The sequence below is a fragment of the Paralichthys olivaceus genome, chromosome 5, assembly GCF_024713975.1.
Source record: "Paralichthys olivaceus isolate ysfri-2021 chromosome 5, ASM2471397v2, whole genome shotgun sequence".
In the NCBI taxonomy this organism is placed as follows: domain Eukaryota; kingdom Metazoa; phylum Chordata; class Actinopteri; order Pleuronectiformes; family Paralichthyidae; genus Paralichthys; species Paralichthys olivaceus.
Genome location: NC_091097.1, coordinates 8573549 through 8588165, shown reverse-complemented (window position 1 = coordinate 8588165; position 14617 = coordinate 8573549). Strand labels below are relative to the sequence as shown.

At 39.6% G+C, this 14617-nt stretch overlaps 1 protein-coding gene across 2 annotated transcripts; it reads left to right on the top strand.

Annotated features, from left to right (window-relative positions):
* Positions 1–266: 266 nt before the first annotated feature.
* Positions 267–14182, top strand: stat3 (signal transducer and activator of transcription 3 (acute-phase response factor)). 2 transcript variants are annotated; one of them, XM_020094514.2, is made up of 24 exons: positions 267–528; positions 3795–3949; positions 4294–4537; positions 4646–4738; positions 4862–4943; positions 5086–5186; positions 5756–5907; positions 6128–6286; positions 6590–6682; positions 6811–6870; positions 6982–7011; positions 7104–7197; positions 7290–7337; positions 7521–7604; positions 8363–8461; positions 8629–8764; positions 8869–8921; positions 9014–9108; positions 9275–9414; positions 9502–9723; positions 9837–9879; positions 10832–10891; positions 12214–12311; positions 13025–14182. In XM_020094514.2, the coding sequence occupies exons 2-24, from the start codon at positions 3822–3824 to the stop codon at positions 13063–13065; spliced, it is 2355 nt and encodes a 784-aa protein (XP_019950073.1). In that variant the 5' UTR covers positions 267–528; positions 3795–3821; the 3' UTR covers positions 13066–14182. The 2 variants fall into 2 exon arrangements, with proteins under 2 accessions (XP_019950073.1, XP_019950075.1); XM_020094516.2 differs by lacking the exon at positions 10832–10891.
* Positions 14183–14617: the final 435 nt, after the last annotated feature.

Here is a 14617-nt window from a genome sequence, read left to right as displayed (position 1 = left end):
GCTCTGGTGTTATTAAAGTCTTGATGACGTCAGCACTGCCAGTAACTCAGATGACTTCCAGGCTGGCTGTTCCGTCGAAGAACTCCTCTTCCCCCCCGCATGACTCTCCTCTACGTTGCAACCCAGGGGAGGGCGCGCCCAGCGGGAACAGCGCTGCTGCGACGGCAGTAAACACCACGTTCTCAACCAACCCCACAGCTAAGCCCCGCCTCTTATGTCTAAAACAGACATTTTGATTGGCTGCAGTGGAGTTCCCCGCTACCATTGGTCGTCGGAGGTGTCAATAAGAGCGGGTGATAAGGTTTGTGTGGCCGGAAACACTGCATAGGTTCGTGCGTGTGCGAGACAAGTATTTCCCGACCAGGGGACGATAGGAAAGGAGTTTTTGCCATTTTCTCTGCGACTTTATCTTCAATTTCGCGGCTCCATTGTTTCGGAAAGTCTCCTCTGGCTGTTTGTGAGTGTTTTCAAGGGGCGAGGGTCGCAGTTCGCCACGAAGAAACTTTTAAAGGAGTGACACCGAGCCAGGTAGGCGAAGAATAAAACCACTTCTTCTTTTCGTCATGAGTTTCTCTCAAACCCGAGGTCAACTGGTTTTTGTAGTAATGTCACAACAGACCAGAGTGATTACACGGTGTATCTATACCGGACTACAATTACAGCTTCGTGACTACGTTATAAGTTATTCATGAGCAACCATCCTATGTCCTGTTTATTGTAAAAGCAACTCAAGCTAATCTCTCAGCCCTGCTCCCACCTTATAAACCTGCTTATATCTCAACCAAAGATTCCTGGATAGTAGTTTCCTGTTTTGCACAAGTGGTGTGGATCTCCCTGTTTACTTCTGCTCAGTTTTCCGTCTGTTGTCGTGAAAACATGACTGACGCTTCATAATTAGCACATCATGTTTTATTGAGTTCGTTTGACTCAGTGAAAATCAGGTCATTGACCATCATTGTTTTGTGTTTGCCATGAATTGTAACGCCCATCTCCCTCCTCCCAGCTGCACGCCAACGTGTCTGACACACACCTTTTCCCGTATTCCCGCACCGAATCTTAATGTTTGTGATGCTATTGTATTCACTGCAGTCACTACAGCTGTGGAGTCATAGTGATACAGTGATGAGCCACTGTTTATGGCATGTATACACCATATGGATAGATGATTGCAAAAAAAGGTCAATTTAAAGCATTGGAAGCCAAACACATCCTTATATTACATCTCGAGAGAATTGGATATGGTATGATGGACGATCTTCATAAATGTCATCATCTAGCTCAGTCTAACTTGAGTTCATGTCAAGAAAGGAAAAAGTGCTGTGCCTTCCACCTTAAATGCTTCAATAAAGCATTGTAAGTAATTATTTTAATTAGTCTGCTTATTAATATTATTTGTGTTATGTATGGAGAGGCCATCAGCATGAACACTGCTTTCTTTTGTTGGCTCCGGGAAGTACTAACTGAAATATCAGGCTACATTATGGAATCACTCATTGTCTTTGACCATTGGCAAGCCCTGGAACATCTGGTTTGCCCTGCACATGCAATGATGTTGTCCAAGTCTGTTTGTATGCAAGCTAATTAAAGCTGTGGTGTTTGCTCAAACCGCTTTTCTTGGCACATAGAGTAGTATTTGTGAAAGTCATTTATAATGCATGTGTGTCACCCAGAAAAGTCAACATCAGAAAATGGGAACATCATTCACCCAGTAAAGAAATCTTGTGATGGGTGATGGATCAACAAAACATCACAAAACATTTGTTTTTGGAGAAGTCTGAGGTCAAGCTATGTGCCATGCCAACCGTCACTGGCAAATAAATCCTGTATCGGAAGCTTTAAGTGTGCAGGATTTCTCTTTTTCAAATGTTTTGTGACACAGACAAGTTGTCTCAAATATTTTGCCTTTGTCATTTGATTAAAAAAAAAAAAAAAGTTGTAAAGCAGGGATTATGCATCATTAATTCCATGCCAGATGTTATTTAAGGTAATTGCTAATCAACATGAAGATAGTTATATCACTGATATGATCGTATGCACTGGGTCATTGGTGATCCAGCAGATTTTTCACAGGTATTTCATGAGCATATGTTGGAGGAGTCCAGCCAATTGATGCAGGTGCTGATTTTACTGGAAAGCGATTTTGTAATTCAATACCATATATGAAAAGACTTGAAATGAAATCAATGAGACTAGTAAAAGTCACATTGTATTACGACGGTTTCAGATTAAACTTAAATGACCCTCCTGATCCCATATTTTTACTGCCTAGCATTGTTTCTTTGTGTGTCAAAGAAATGTGAAATAAAAGATGTTCAACTCAAAATCACCAACACGTAAAGCAGTTGACCCCAATTGAGATGATGAATGGAATTTTCACAGTAATTACAACCGACTGCTCAGTGATGAACCTCTCAGGGTTTTCATGTGCTCAGAAATTCACACGCCACTTTCATATGTCAGTGAAAGAAGAACCTTTGTGGAACAATTTCAGTTTTGCATGCACAACAAAAAGTTCACTTAGAATATGTAAAACTGAGCTGTTAACTGTTTTCTTGTTGCTTCCTCAGAATACTGACTTGATGTAAATGAAACTTGGAAAATAGACTGAGACCTCTGTCACAACTAAACAGTTTGACAACTCAACAGGTCCACCCTGCAAACAACCTAAATGTAGCAATGGCATCATGGCTATTTCTAGTTACACCTACACTTTTTATTCTACATTGTGTCTAAATGTTTGCAGAGGGAGAAAGAAGCAAATGGGGATAAAGGATGTAATGTTCACGCATTGTTCGACACTGTATCTGAGGAGAGTTGATTAACTCTATGGTAATCACTGAGGCTGACATTTGTGGTTGTGGTATAGAGGATTGCTTTATATCGAGAGGAGTTTGTGTTACTCCGTCCTACTTGTGTGTATATAATGGGCAAAAGTTTTTAGTACAGTGAGTATACAAAGTAATCAAAAGTAAAAGTTGGCTCTTATATCTGTGCTTTCTGTCAGCAAAAGCAACACCTTAGCTCTTGGAAACAGAAAGCACATTCTGGTTTAGTGTCAAAAAAACATCTGAGTCATCATTAACATAGGATCAGAGCTTTGGTTAAACGTGTGTGTCTGTCTTTTGACTCTCCATAGTGTCAATGCTCATATCAGAATTGTTCAGTGACACTGTGAAACTAACTACTCATACATTGATTGATAATGCAGAAGTATCCAAGGTTATATAAGTGGCTTAAACAAAGGCTTCAGTTCATCATTTAATACTGCATGGATGGAAAGACAGCATTCTATTGGATTTATTCACTGACTAGGTATTTTTACTGTAGTCTACAGCCCTCCAGAGAACAGTGGAGCCTGCTGTTGGTAAAATGAGAAGGCCAAGAGCCTGCCAAGTGGATCTGATGGATAATAGTCATTGTATTGAGCTTGAAAATTAATATCTTTTATTTTTTCAAAGAACGTATGTTTCTCTTGTTACAAATCCATCCCTACCGTAGCTTTTCAACACGTCAGAAGTAATGTTTTTTTCACTACAACTATGACTTGGGCAAAACATCAGTAAAAGATCAATAACTCCCATCTGTTAAGGGAGTTGACAGCTGTTCATGTAGGCCTGTATTTCTCAGTGAAGGTTTAGTGTTTCACTGAACAGGAAGTGACTGCACTGAGAGGGACGCCTCCCATGGGCCTGTCATCATTTTTTAAAGGAAATTTGACATTTAGCTGTTTCTCTATCGGTATGTCTCCTCTTGCTTAATTTACAGTGTGTTCTTACCCTTATCTCTTTATATAGGTTTGAGGAGGTATACTGTATGTCAAGATGGCACAGTGGAACCAGTTGCAGCAGCTGGAGACCAGGTATCTGGAGCAGCTCTACCACTTGTACAGTGACAGCTTCCCCATGGAGCTCCGGCAGTTTCTTGCCCCCTGGATTGAGAGCCAAGACTGGTGAGTAATAATTTAATTCCTGTGATCTGTTATAAAAGCCCATTTTAAAGTTTTTTCTCCTGTTTGTTATCATATGCCATTTGTGTTTATTCTCCACTTTATTCTTCCAGACTGGCAGGTAGCCATGACTTGCTAATACGTTAGCTATCATATTTTAACATCAGTTATCAACCTCTTCCTTATCATGCCTACGTCTACCCTCACGACTCAATTACAGGGAACTCATGCATATTATATATCACAGTGTACCTGACAGTTTCCATTCAGAGTGAAGCTTTCTCCTGAGAATGTTTCTGTTTGATGTTTTGAGTTATAAGGGTTATCTTCTCCTCTCCTTTGACAAGGGCTTACGCTGCCAATAAGGAGTCACACGCTACACTGGTGTTTCACAACCTCCTGGGAGAGATAGATCAGCAGTATAGCCGTTTCCTGCAGGAAAACAACGTGCTCTACCAGCATAACCTCCGCAGAATTAAACAGCATCTGCAGAGCAAGTACTTGGAAAAGCCAATGGATATTGCACGCATTGTTGCCCGCTGCTTGTGGGAGGAGCAAAGGCTCTTGCAGACTGCAACGACTGCTGCACAGGTAGGGAAAGCCACACAAACCAAGCTTAAGATTTTTTTACTTAATAAAGTCATTAATGGGTATGGGTTGGCTGAGTGATTCTGAATGTTGTGTATCTTCTTCTTGCAGGATGGTCAGGCAGCTCATCCCACTGGTACAGTAGTGACAGAGAAGCAGCAGATCCTGGAGCACAACCTTCAAGACATTAGGAAACGAGTGCAGGTGAGTTTCCATCAGAAAATCACTGCTTGAAATATTCACATATGTAATATACATCATTCTGAACACACTAACCTTGAAGTCTTGTCATACATGTACAAATCATCATCATCTGTCTCTCAACAGGATATGGAGCAGAAGATGAAAATGCTTGAGAACTTGCAGGATGATTTCGACTTCAATTATAAGACACTGAAAAGCCAAGGAGGTATATTCTACTTCATAGTTTTTAGCTTTTCCCTGATATTGGACTGTTGCAAATGTCTGAACACTGTTTTAAATGAACATTTATTAAAATGCTTTGATCAGCATTTGTAACTGACCTATTACATGCCCCTGCCTCATTCCAGAGTTGTCCCAGGACCTTAATGGAAATAGCCAGGCAACTGCTACAAGACAGAAGATGGCTCAGCTTGAACAGATGCTGAGCGCTTTGGACCAGCTCAGGAGGGTGGGTCCATATGACTTGCAATGTATTGAGATAAGTCAAAAATGGTTTGGGTTGTCTTAAATGCCTTAAGTATAACCAAGAAGACATCAACTGATAAACACAAGAATAACAAGGATCACAAGAATATCATGAAGAGGCTTTGTCCTTGTATGTTTGTGCAAAAGTTAATAATTGGCAAATGTTATAATATCAAATGTATTGACTTACAAATCCAGTAAAACACTTATAGTTTCATGATGTTGTGCTCATACAATGATACTCAGCTTGAGATTGTTGATGGAAACCATTGAAGATCTGCCATAGAGTCGTGTGTTGCATTTTGTTGTTAGGCCACCAGTTTTGACTTTATGTGAAATTTTCTGAATAACTTGAAGGCACAAACCTGAAGGACGGGTCTTGGCTCGGCACATTTAAAAGGTGTCTTTGCAAAAGGACACTGATGATTAATGGAAAAGAGCGAGTTAGACCTCGATAATCAATAACATGCTTTAAAGAGGTTAATGCCACCACTCACTTTGCCCATATGAATTATGCCACCGCTTACATGTGCTGTCCTTCGTATCTTTTAGCAAATTGTGACCGAGATGGGAGGCTTGCTGACTGCCATGGATTATGTGCAGAAGAACCTGACAGATGAAGAACTAGCAGACTGGAAGAGACGACAGCAAATTGCTTGTATTGGGGGTCCGCCGAACATCTGCCTGGATCGCCTCGAGACATGGTAACCATGAGTTCAGATTTAAAGCAATTTCCTAAGCCAGATGTCGGTCACTTTAATTATTAGGGATCTATTTGTATTTTTAAAAAACAAACAGAACACAAATGCACATTGATGAAAGCTTTATTAAGTTATTTGATCAATAACAAGTAAACAACAGCTCAGCATCTGTCCAGCATCTGAAAACATGGGTTGACTGAACTGGCTTTCACTTTCTAACCAGGATCACATCCTTGGCTGAGTCCCAGCTCCAGATTCGTCAGCAGATCAAGAAGTTGGAAGAACTTCAGCAGAAAGTGTCCTACAAAGGAGACCCCATCATTCAGCACCGACCTGCCCTGGAGGAGAAGATTGTGGACTTGTTCCGAAACCTAATGAAGAGGTACTGCATTTGATTAAGCTTCACTCGTATAACTATGGATGCAGTTCCTTCTTTGGGAACTTGAAGAACAATGTAAGTTTATGGTATCACATTTTAATGATACAGAGCTTTCAGCCACATCTCTCAGTCTAAATTCTACAAATGAATTGGCTTAGATCAAGTTTACATTGTGACCATATGATGAATGTGATCCAGACAAATGTGATACACAGTTGACAGCTCAGGATTAATAGTATGTGGACCTTATATTTATCAACAGCATATGGTAAATCTCCCCTGAAACATGATCCACTCTTCTTCTAGTGCTTTTGTCGTGGAAAGGCAACCCTGTATGCCCATGCATCCAGACAGACCTCTGGTTATTAAAACAGGAGTGCAGTTCACAAATAAAGTCAGGTAAGGATGCAGACTTAAAACACTGAGATATCAGAGACAATTTGTGTTTTTATCTGTTAAAGGAGAAAATACTACAGTTTTATATCTTGATGAATATTTTATAAATACTTTCATCTCTTTTTTTCCAGGTTACTTGTTAAGTTTCCTGAACTGAATTACCAGCTGAAAATTAAAGTTTGCATTGACAAGTGAGTTATTCTTTTATCATTTATTATTAGGTCTTTATCAGTACGACACTTTCATGATTGAAGATAAAGAATGATTTCTGCTTCATTGACACTTGAACTTTTTATTTTAAGGGAATCTGGTGATGTGGCTGCAATTCGAGGGTAAGACTTAGGAACATTTGCTTTTTGAAAGCCTAGTCATTTACTGTTGGAAAAAGAGTCTCACTTTCTGCTGCCCCTTTCATTTTTCTCAGGTCACGAAAGTTTAACATCCTCGGCACCAACACAAAAGTTATGAACATGGAGGAATCCAACAATGGCAGCCTGTCAGCAGAGTTTAAACACTTGGTGAGTTATGGAGGCAAAACTTTACACTCCACAGTGATGACGTTTTCTCAGAATGGCCTGTTATGGAGCTCTGACTTCCTGTTTTTTTACAGACCCTGAGAGAACAGAGGTGCGGTAATGGTGGCCGGACCAATAGTGATGTAGGTACTCTTCCTAACACTATAACTATATAATACTATAACTGTAACCAAAGTGTATTTAATGATTGTATTTAATGATTATTTTTTGTTTTAACTTAAAATTTTGTGGGCATAGATGCATATAAACAGTCCACACGGTTTGCTTTTCATACACTAGAGGTTCAAATGTTCTGTTTTCTCCAGGCCTCTCTGATTGTCACAGAGGAGCTGCATCTTATCACTTTTGAGACAGAAGTCTACCACCAAGGTCTGAAGATTGATCTGGAGGTGAGTAGCCTTTCCGGTTTTTCATTCTAACTTTCACACAAAACTAGAAGTAAACTTGAAAACTCAAAAAACTCTGAGAGCATAATGCAGTGTTATGTTCGCTGACACTTCATAGAGAACTCATCGGACAAATTAGTCATTCAGAGACTTTGTCTTTGCCCAAGCTTCTAAATGAGCTGTTACTGAAGATGCAATTGTTTCCCCTAGTAACCCACTGAGGGCAGAGTAACAGCACTGAATATTTATGCTGAAGCAATGTTTTATTCATTTATCCTTTTCAACATAATAATTTATCTAATGGCAAGTTTCCCTGTTGGGATTAGTAAAGGATTATCTTAAAACAAAATTCTCCCATTGATAGATGGTATATTTGTTCTGAATACAGGCTAAACAATAAATGTGCATCTTGAGTGATCTTCAAATAATGAATTTGACATATTATGATTTTATTTCAGTGCATTATGTCATTATCTTTCTTGACGGGGCCCATCATAATCGCTGCTGTGATCCTAGGGCTTGATATGCTAAATCTTTTGTGGGTCCTTTAACAAAGCAACCCTTTCATAATAAAATATTTTGCACTAAGAACAGCTACATGCCTTGTTGCAGCATTGATGAGTGGGTGATCTAGTGAAATAGAAGCAAGAACATTTAAGCGTTATTGTGCAGGACTAAATGTTGACAAGCAAAATATATATTTTTTTTTTTCATATTTTAAGAGGGCATACTGAAATACATTTTTTCTTTCATATATGCAGACTCATTCTCTTCCTGTGGTAGTCATTTCAAACATCTGCCAGATGCCCAATGCCTGGGCCTCCATCCTGTGGTACAACATGCTCACTAACCACCCAAAGGTAAGACAGCACCCTCTGGTGGAAAGGGCCTGAATTCTGTTGGTGGAGAATGTTACCTGGAGAGGAAGTTTTGTCGAAATACTCTGTGTTGTTCTCTGGTGCACCTTAAAAAGTATTTGGACAATGTTATGTTTTTGTAATAAGCTGTCTTGGCTATGTTTGCACAGAATGTAAACTTCTTCACCAAGCCTCCAGTGGGAACATGGGACCAGGTTGCTGAGGTGCTAAGCTGGCAATTCTCCTCCACCACCAAGAGAGGCCTGACCATTGAACAGCTCACCACACTGGCTGAGAAATTACTAGGTGAGTTGACATGCCTTAGACTTGCTCTAAAAACTTCAAATATTGCACTGTTTCATATACTAATACTACATGTTTTAATGTGTGATTTTCAATTTTCCATTTAGGGCCTTGTGTCAACTACTCTGGCTGTCAGATCACTTGGGCCAAGTTCTGTAAGGTACTTCACCTTCCAGCCACAGATGCCTCTGTCCGCCATATTGCCATTGTATTGAGTCGGTGCAAGTGATTTTTTTCCCTTCCTCTGTGTAGGAAAACATGGCTGGTAAAGGCTTCTCCTTCTGGGTGTGGCTGGACAACATCATTGACCTGGTGAAGAAGTATATCCTGGCACTGTGGAATGAGGGGTGAGAGGTCATCCTTTGTTTACAAGTGAAGTCGCTGAGCAGCTGCTGGAATCTGGTGTTTTTCATTGTATAGAAAGTGTTTTGGCATGCAACTGTCAACAGTTTGAGTATATTTACTATTTAAAATTTTGATGTGTATTATTTACCTTCCTGTTTCTTTCTACAGATATATCATGGGATTTATCAGTAAGGAGAGGGAGAGGGCCATTCTGAGTCCAAAACCTCCTGGCACCTTTCTTCTGCGCTTCAGCGAGAGCAGCAAAGAGGGGGGCATAACATTCACATGGGTGGAGAAAGACATCAGTGGTGAGTATTTTAATCCCTCTTATACAGTTCAGTGATATATTTTTAAGACCATTGGTTCTTGTTGTGACACAAGTTGTGTGGCTACAGGAAAGACTCAGATCCAGTCGGTGGAGCCCTACACCAAGCAGCAGCTCAACAATATGTCTTTCGCCGACATCATCATGGGCTACAAGATTATGGATGCCACCAACATCCTGGTCTCACCTCTCGTCTACCTCTACCCTGACATCCCCAAAGAGGAAGCGTTCGGGAAGTACTGCAGGCCAGAGGCAGCTCCTGAACCTGAGATAGGAGGAGACTCAACAAGCAGTAAGTCACTCGTCTTTGACCTCTGTGGTATCTATGCCTCTTAAGAGACACAACATTTTGCTTCATATGGACGTTATTGTTTTTCATTTTTGGACATTTCTTTTCCCTGACAGCTATTCAGCCATACTTGAAGACAAAGTTCATCTGCGTCACTCCGTAAGTATCTGTCCCTCCTTTATCTTAATTGAGAATATGATAATATGGTCTGTAATGAATAGGAGTATTTGTTCAGCAATGAGTTCTGTGAAATTACAGATGGTAATGATCACCTTGATAGTCGGGTCTGTAATACATACTTTGATCCCACAATCTGTAATAACAGTGATAATATAGACTGTAATATGCACCTTGATAATAGGACTAGATGGTACAAATGTATATGTAAGATCATAATGTCACACAGTAACAAAGAAGGAGGTTTGGCTGCTGTCAAGTCTGTGCAGTGACAAAACGTAGAAATGTAGAAATTGGTTCCAAAAAACGATTATTTGCTCTTGATATTTAACAGACTGCCCAAGAACTTAACTTCCTTCTTTAAACTTCTTTCAATCACGACACGTGTTTTCTAATGCTCAAAGAAAAGAGAACAACGTTTTTTTTACTCTCACTGTGAGTCACCACCATCATTAGAGGAACCCAGATGTGCAGATTCCGTCCAGTTTCTGTTTAAATCGATTGACTTTTAGACCTGGAATCAGGTTAGTGTCTTAAAGCCTCAGATGGGAATTTATTTCCATGCTCAGTGAGCAAATCATCATGTCACACCTTTATTTCTGTAGACCAGGCATGCGATCAACATAAAAACAGCAGTAGAAGCCAAACACCCCTTAAATTTAATCAAGCCTCACCAAATTGTTAAAGAAAGTTGGAAAAACAATTCCAAGTACCAAGTTTTGCGGTTATCTGTCCGGTAGACAAACCTCCTTGGTGGACGTATTAATAACTGAGGTGGGAGGTGGAGAGGGGTCAAAGGTGATTGCGAGGTTGACAGAGGTCAGAGAAGTGTGTACACACAGGCCAGTCAGCCATGTGTGTTCTGGTTGGTTGGTAGAAGGTGTGCTGGCGGGTTGAGAGGTTTGCTCAGCGAGATCCTGACCTGTCTCCGTAGGTGTCCCTCCGTGTTCATGGACTTGCCGGACAGTGAGCTGCTTGGGAACGGATTCCCAGGGTAGGAACCCAGGGGGGAAAGCTGGCATGCAGGGCTGTGTGTGCATCATGTCACTTTGTCTGTGTGTCTGATTGGGGGGGGGGGTTCAGGGATAGTGGAGTGGCACCCCCACCTACATAATTGCTGTCTGTGTCTCACAGCTTCTTGTCTCCTGGTTCTAATGCAAATGCATCTCCCTATCATCCATTTTTATTTGTTTCAGGTCACATTTTTCATAATTCCTCAATGAAATCCATCTGTATGGATTAAACAGTCCAAACTATTTATGCTGTGATTGTGTCAGGGAAAGGTTGATTAGAGAATTCAGATATTTTTTGTGTTTTTGATCCACATATTCAAAAATCATTAAGGTCCAGTGTGTAAGATTTAGGTGAAAGGGAACTATTGGCAGATATTTAATGGAGAATAATCCTCATTATGATTTCATTAGTTCGTTTCATCTAAATTGTATGAATTGTAGTTTTCTTTACCCCAGAAAAGGCCCTTTATATTTAAATACTTTATATTTGCATCGGGGGGACCCTCTCTACAGAGGCCGCCATGTTTTTTTACATTAGTCCAGACTGGAAAACTAAACACCTTTTGAGTTTTTATGACAACTAAGGGCCACCACTGGTTCTTTTTCACTTTTGGAAGGGGAGGGTGAGGTGAGGGGTGTTCAGCTGCAACATGCAATTTCAACACTAGATATCACAAGATTCTACACACTGAACCTTTAATAATTCCATAAAAAAGTAGACAAAGCAAAAGCCATTGAAAGAAGAAGGAAATTAAAAAGGGAAATTGCTCTTTGTTAAATGTTAAAATAAAAAAAAAATTGAGTAATGCCTGTTCCATCCACTTAACCCTCTTTGCTAACCAACAACTGACATCGTAGAGTAGTCATCATTAATATAAACCTTCAGTAACATTAACGCCTTTTGTGTCTTTGTGCTTCCCTCTTCTTACATTTAAAGCAGAAAAAACATCCTCAACATCTGCCAAGTGTTTCTTGGTTTCGCGGTTTGTCAGAGCCACCCCATCTTAAATCTACTTTCTTTTCTTGGAGTCCTTTCATATTGACGCTGAATGTTGAATCATCTTTCAGAGTATGATGAGACTGACGGATTATATACAGTATACTTGTTAGATGTATATTAAACAATTCAGAAGAATCGCAGCCTTTTGACTAATGGTAGCCCTGCAGTCAGTGTGATAAGGACAAACTAACAGTTGGGTTGACTAACATGAATCATCTATGGCAAGAATCCACACGTAGGTGCGTGTGTGGTCATTGGTTCACCTTTTTTTTAAATGTTTTTCCTCTTTTCATGTTTTTACAGCACAAATTCTGGAAACACCAGTGACCTGTTCCCCATGTCACCCCGCACCCTCGACTCTCTGATGCACAACGAAGCAGAAGCTAATCCAGGACATTTGGGTGAGTCACTTACACACATACTGTTCATTAACACAAACATTTGTATTTATATACACGTACCACATGTCGAAACCCTTCAATCGCAAAAACTAAAGGAGTGGAGAGGTATTCGGTTTTTTAATCAGAATCTGACCTGTGTCCGATGTTTTTTCCCAATTATGGCCCAGCCAACGTGACCGATCCCAACCTGAATCTGATTCATAAAAAACCTTTTTATCCACGCTGTGGTTCAGAGTAGTTGTCAGATTGCTGCGCAGATCCCACTCGGAGACTTTCTGTCTTGTGATCAGGAGTCTTTTCAGGCATTCATGCTACACTGAGGGACTGGTGACAGGGGGTCACACTACATGATCTTTTACCAGGGGAAACCCCCGAGTTGTACGTCTGATTTCTGCCTCTTTATACCCTCTTCACCCCTTCCTGCGCTCTGATTGGCTGTAGTAGCCTCAGATTCATTGAGATATTTAGTCTGCTAGTAATCTAGTAGGAGGTCTTTGAAGAGTTTGCACAGAGCAAATGGCGACTGGCTTTTGTCAAACTTGGCATAAAACAAATTCTAATCTTAACGTTAAAACCAAACAGTACTTTGATAAAGATGGGACCAACCAAAATCCATCCTGTTGAACTTGTCTTCATTGTCTTCAAGTAGGTTACAAGAACACACAGTACAACATTTAGAATAAATATTAATAGCTGTATTTTTCTTTTCACAGATTCGCTGACTTTGGACATGGACGTAGCTTCACCCATGTGAAGAGATGTCTTTCATTGTTAGGATATGATGATTTCTCTTCCCTCCCTCTGTACACTTGTCCTGCCTGTACAGTTTGTTTCTTGTTTCTGTGTAAACTTTCACACAGTAGGGAATTGGAAGATGTCCTTTTTTTTAGCCTTTGACTGTACACAGTGTCTGGAACTCTTGATCGATACTGACTCACTGACCTTCCATTCAGTACTTCCCCCTCTTCATAGATATCTGGAATTGTATTTTTTTAAAACATCGTACTGTGTGTGTCATTGAATCTTGATGATGGTTATGAAATCATGAGTTTTTTTTCTTTGAATAAGAAATGTAATGAGAATGATTGTTGTATAAGCTATGACGCTTTAGAAATGTATGTACAAGGATTTATTTTTTATGCATTTTATTGTCTCTTTTACTTTGTTTTGTTGCATGTTTGATCCCTGCCAAATGTAATATGTCACAGTTGTTCCAAAAAACCGTGGTTGCACTTAAAACTGTTTCTGTGTCATTGCAGATTTTACACAAAATTGAATATTTGTTCTATTTCTCACAGCAGTTTGAAGAGTTTTAAATTTGTAACTAAAAGGAAAGACGAGGAGTTCAGAGACTTACTTATTTAGTCATGAGTTTTCTTTCACTGTATTGTATTGTGAGAAAGTGTTTTGTCATTCCCACTCAAATACTTTAATTTGTGATCTTGTGAACTGTACTTGCTTTTGAGATCAGGATTCTTGTAAGTTTTTGTTTGGTTAAATTCACCTGATATGACCAGATATATAAAGTAAATGATTTTGTGGATATTTGAGGATGTTTTTTCAGTTTATCAGAGTGTACACAGTCATAACTTTTCACGCAGTTGAATAAATCCACACCACGATTCTGGGTTACATCAAGAGGTTCTCCAAAATACACTGTAATTATTCATGATTTGACAGATCGCAATAAAACCAAGTTGGACCTGAAAGTCTATGTTTTCCCCTGTTAATAGATGTTTTTTGAATTATTTTTGCTTACTTTAGTTGAGGGTTAAGGATGAAGGATGTCACACCTTGTTAAGCCCTATGAGACAAATTGTGATTTGTGAATATGGCCTATATAAATAAAATTTGATTGATGATTGAAAGTATTCATGCAATCTGGGTGTAATTATTGACAACTATTAACAAAAAAGAAAAAGTCAATGTTTCATCATGAAGTAAATAGATACATTATTGTGAACAATCTATAAGGACCAAAAACTAAACTTGTCAAATGCAGCCAGTGAAAAACATCAAATTAAGCTGAGCTCTGTTTATGCTCCACAGTCATGTGCAGGACGAAGTAAGATTCAATGTGATGGAAAATGAAGTTGAAGTGAAGTGGAAATAAAATAAAGAGCAAAAACTTGTTTATTTTCTTCTTACAATGTGGAGCCAGCTGACATTTAGTAAGAGGTGGGGACACCGTGGAGAAGTCGCCAGCAAATCACAGAGTCAACATACAGAGACACAACCATTCATGCTAATACTCACTGGTCAATTTATGGTCAAATTAACCCAACCTGCATGTCTTTGGACTGTGA

Coding starts and splice junctions, on each gene's coding strand:
- stat3 (XM_020094514.2), top strand. CDS start 3,822: ATGGCACAGTGGAACCAGTTGCAGCAGCTGGAGACCAGGTATCTGGAG. Junction 4,944..5,085: donor GACACTGAAAAGCCAAGGAG/GTATATTCTACT, acceptor GCCTCATTCCAG/AGTTGTCCCAGGACCTTAAT. Junction 6,287..6,589: donor TTCCGAAACCTAATGAAGAG/GTACTGCATTTG, acceptor CTCTTCTTCTAG/TGCTTTTGTCGTGGAAAGGC.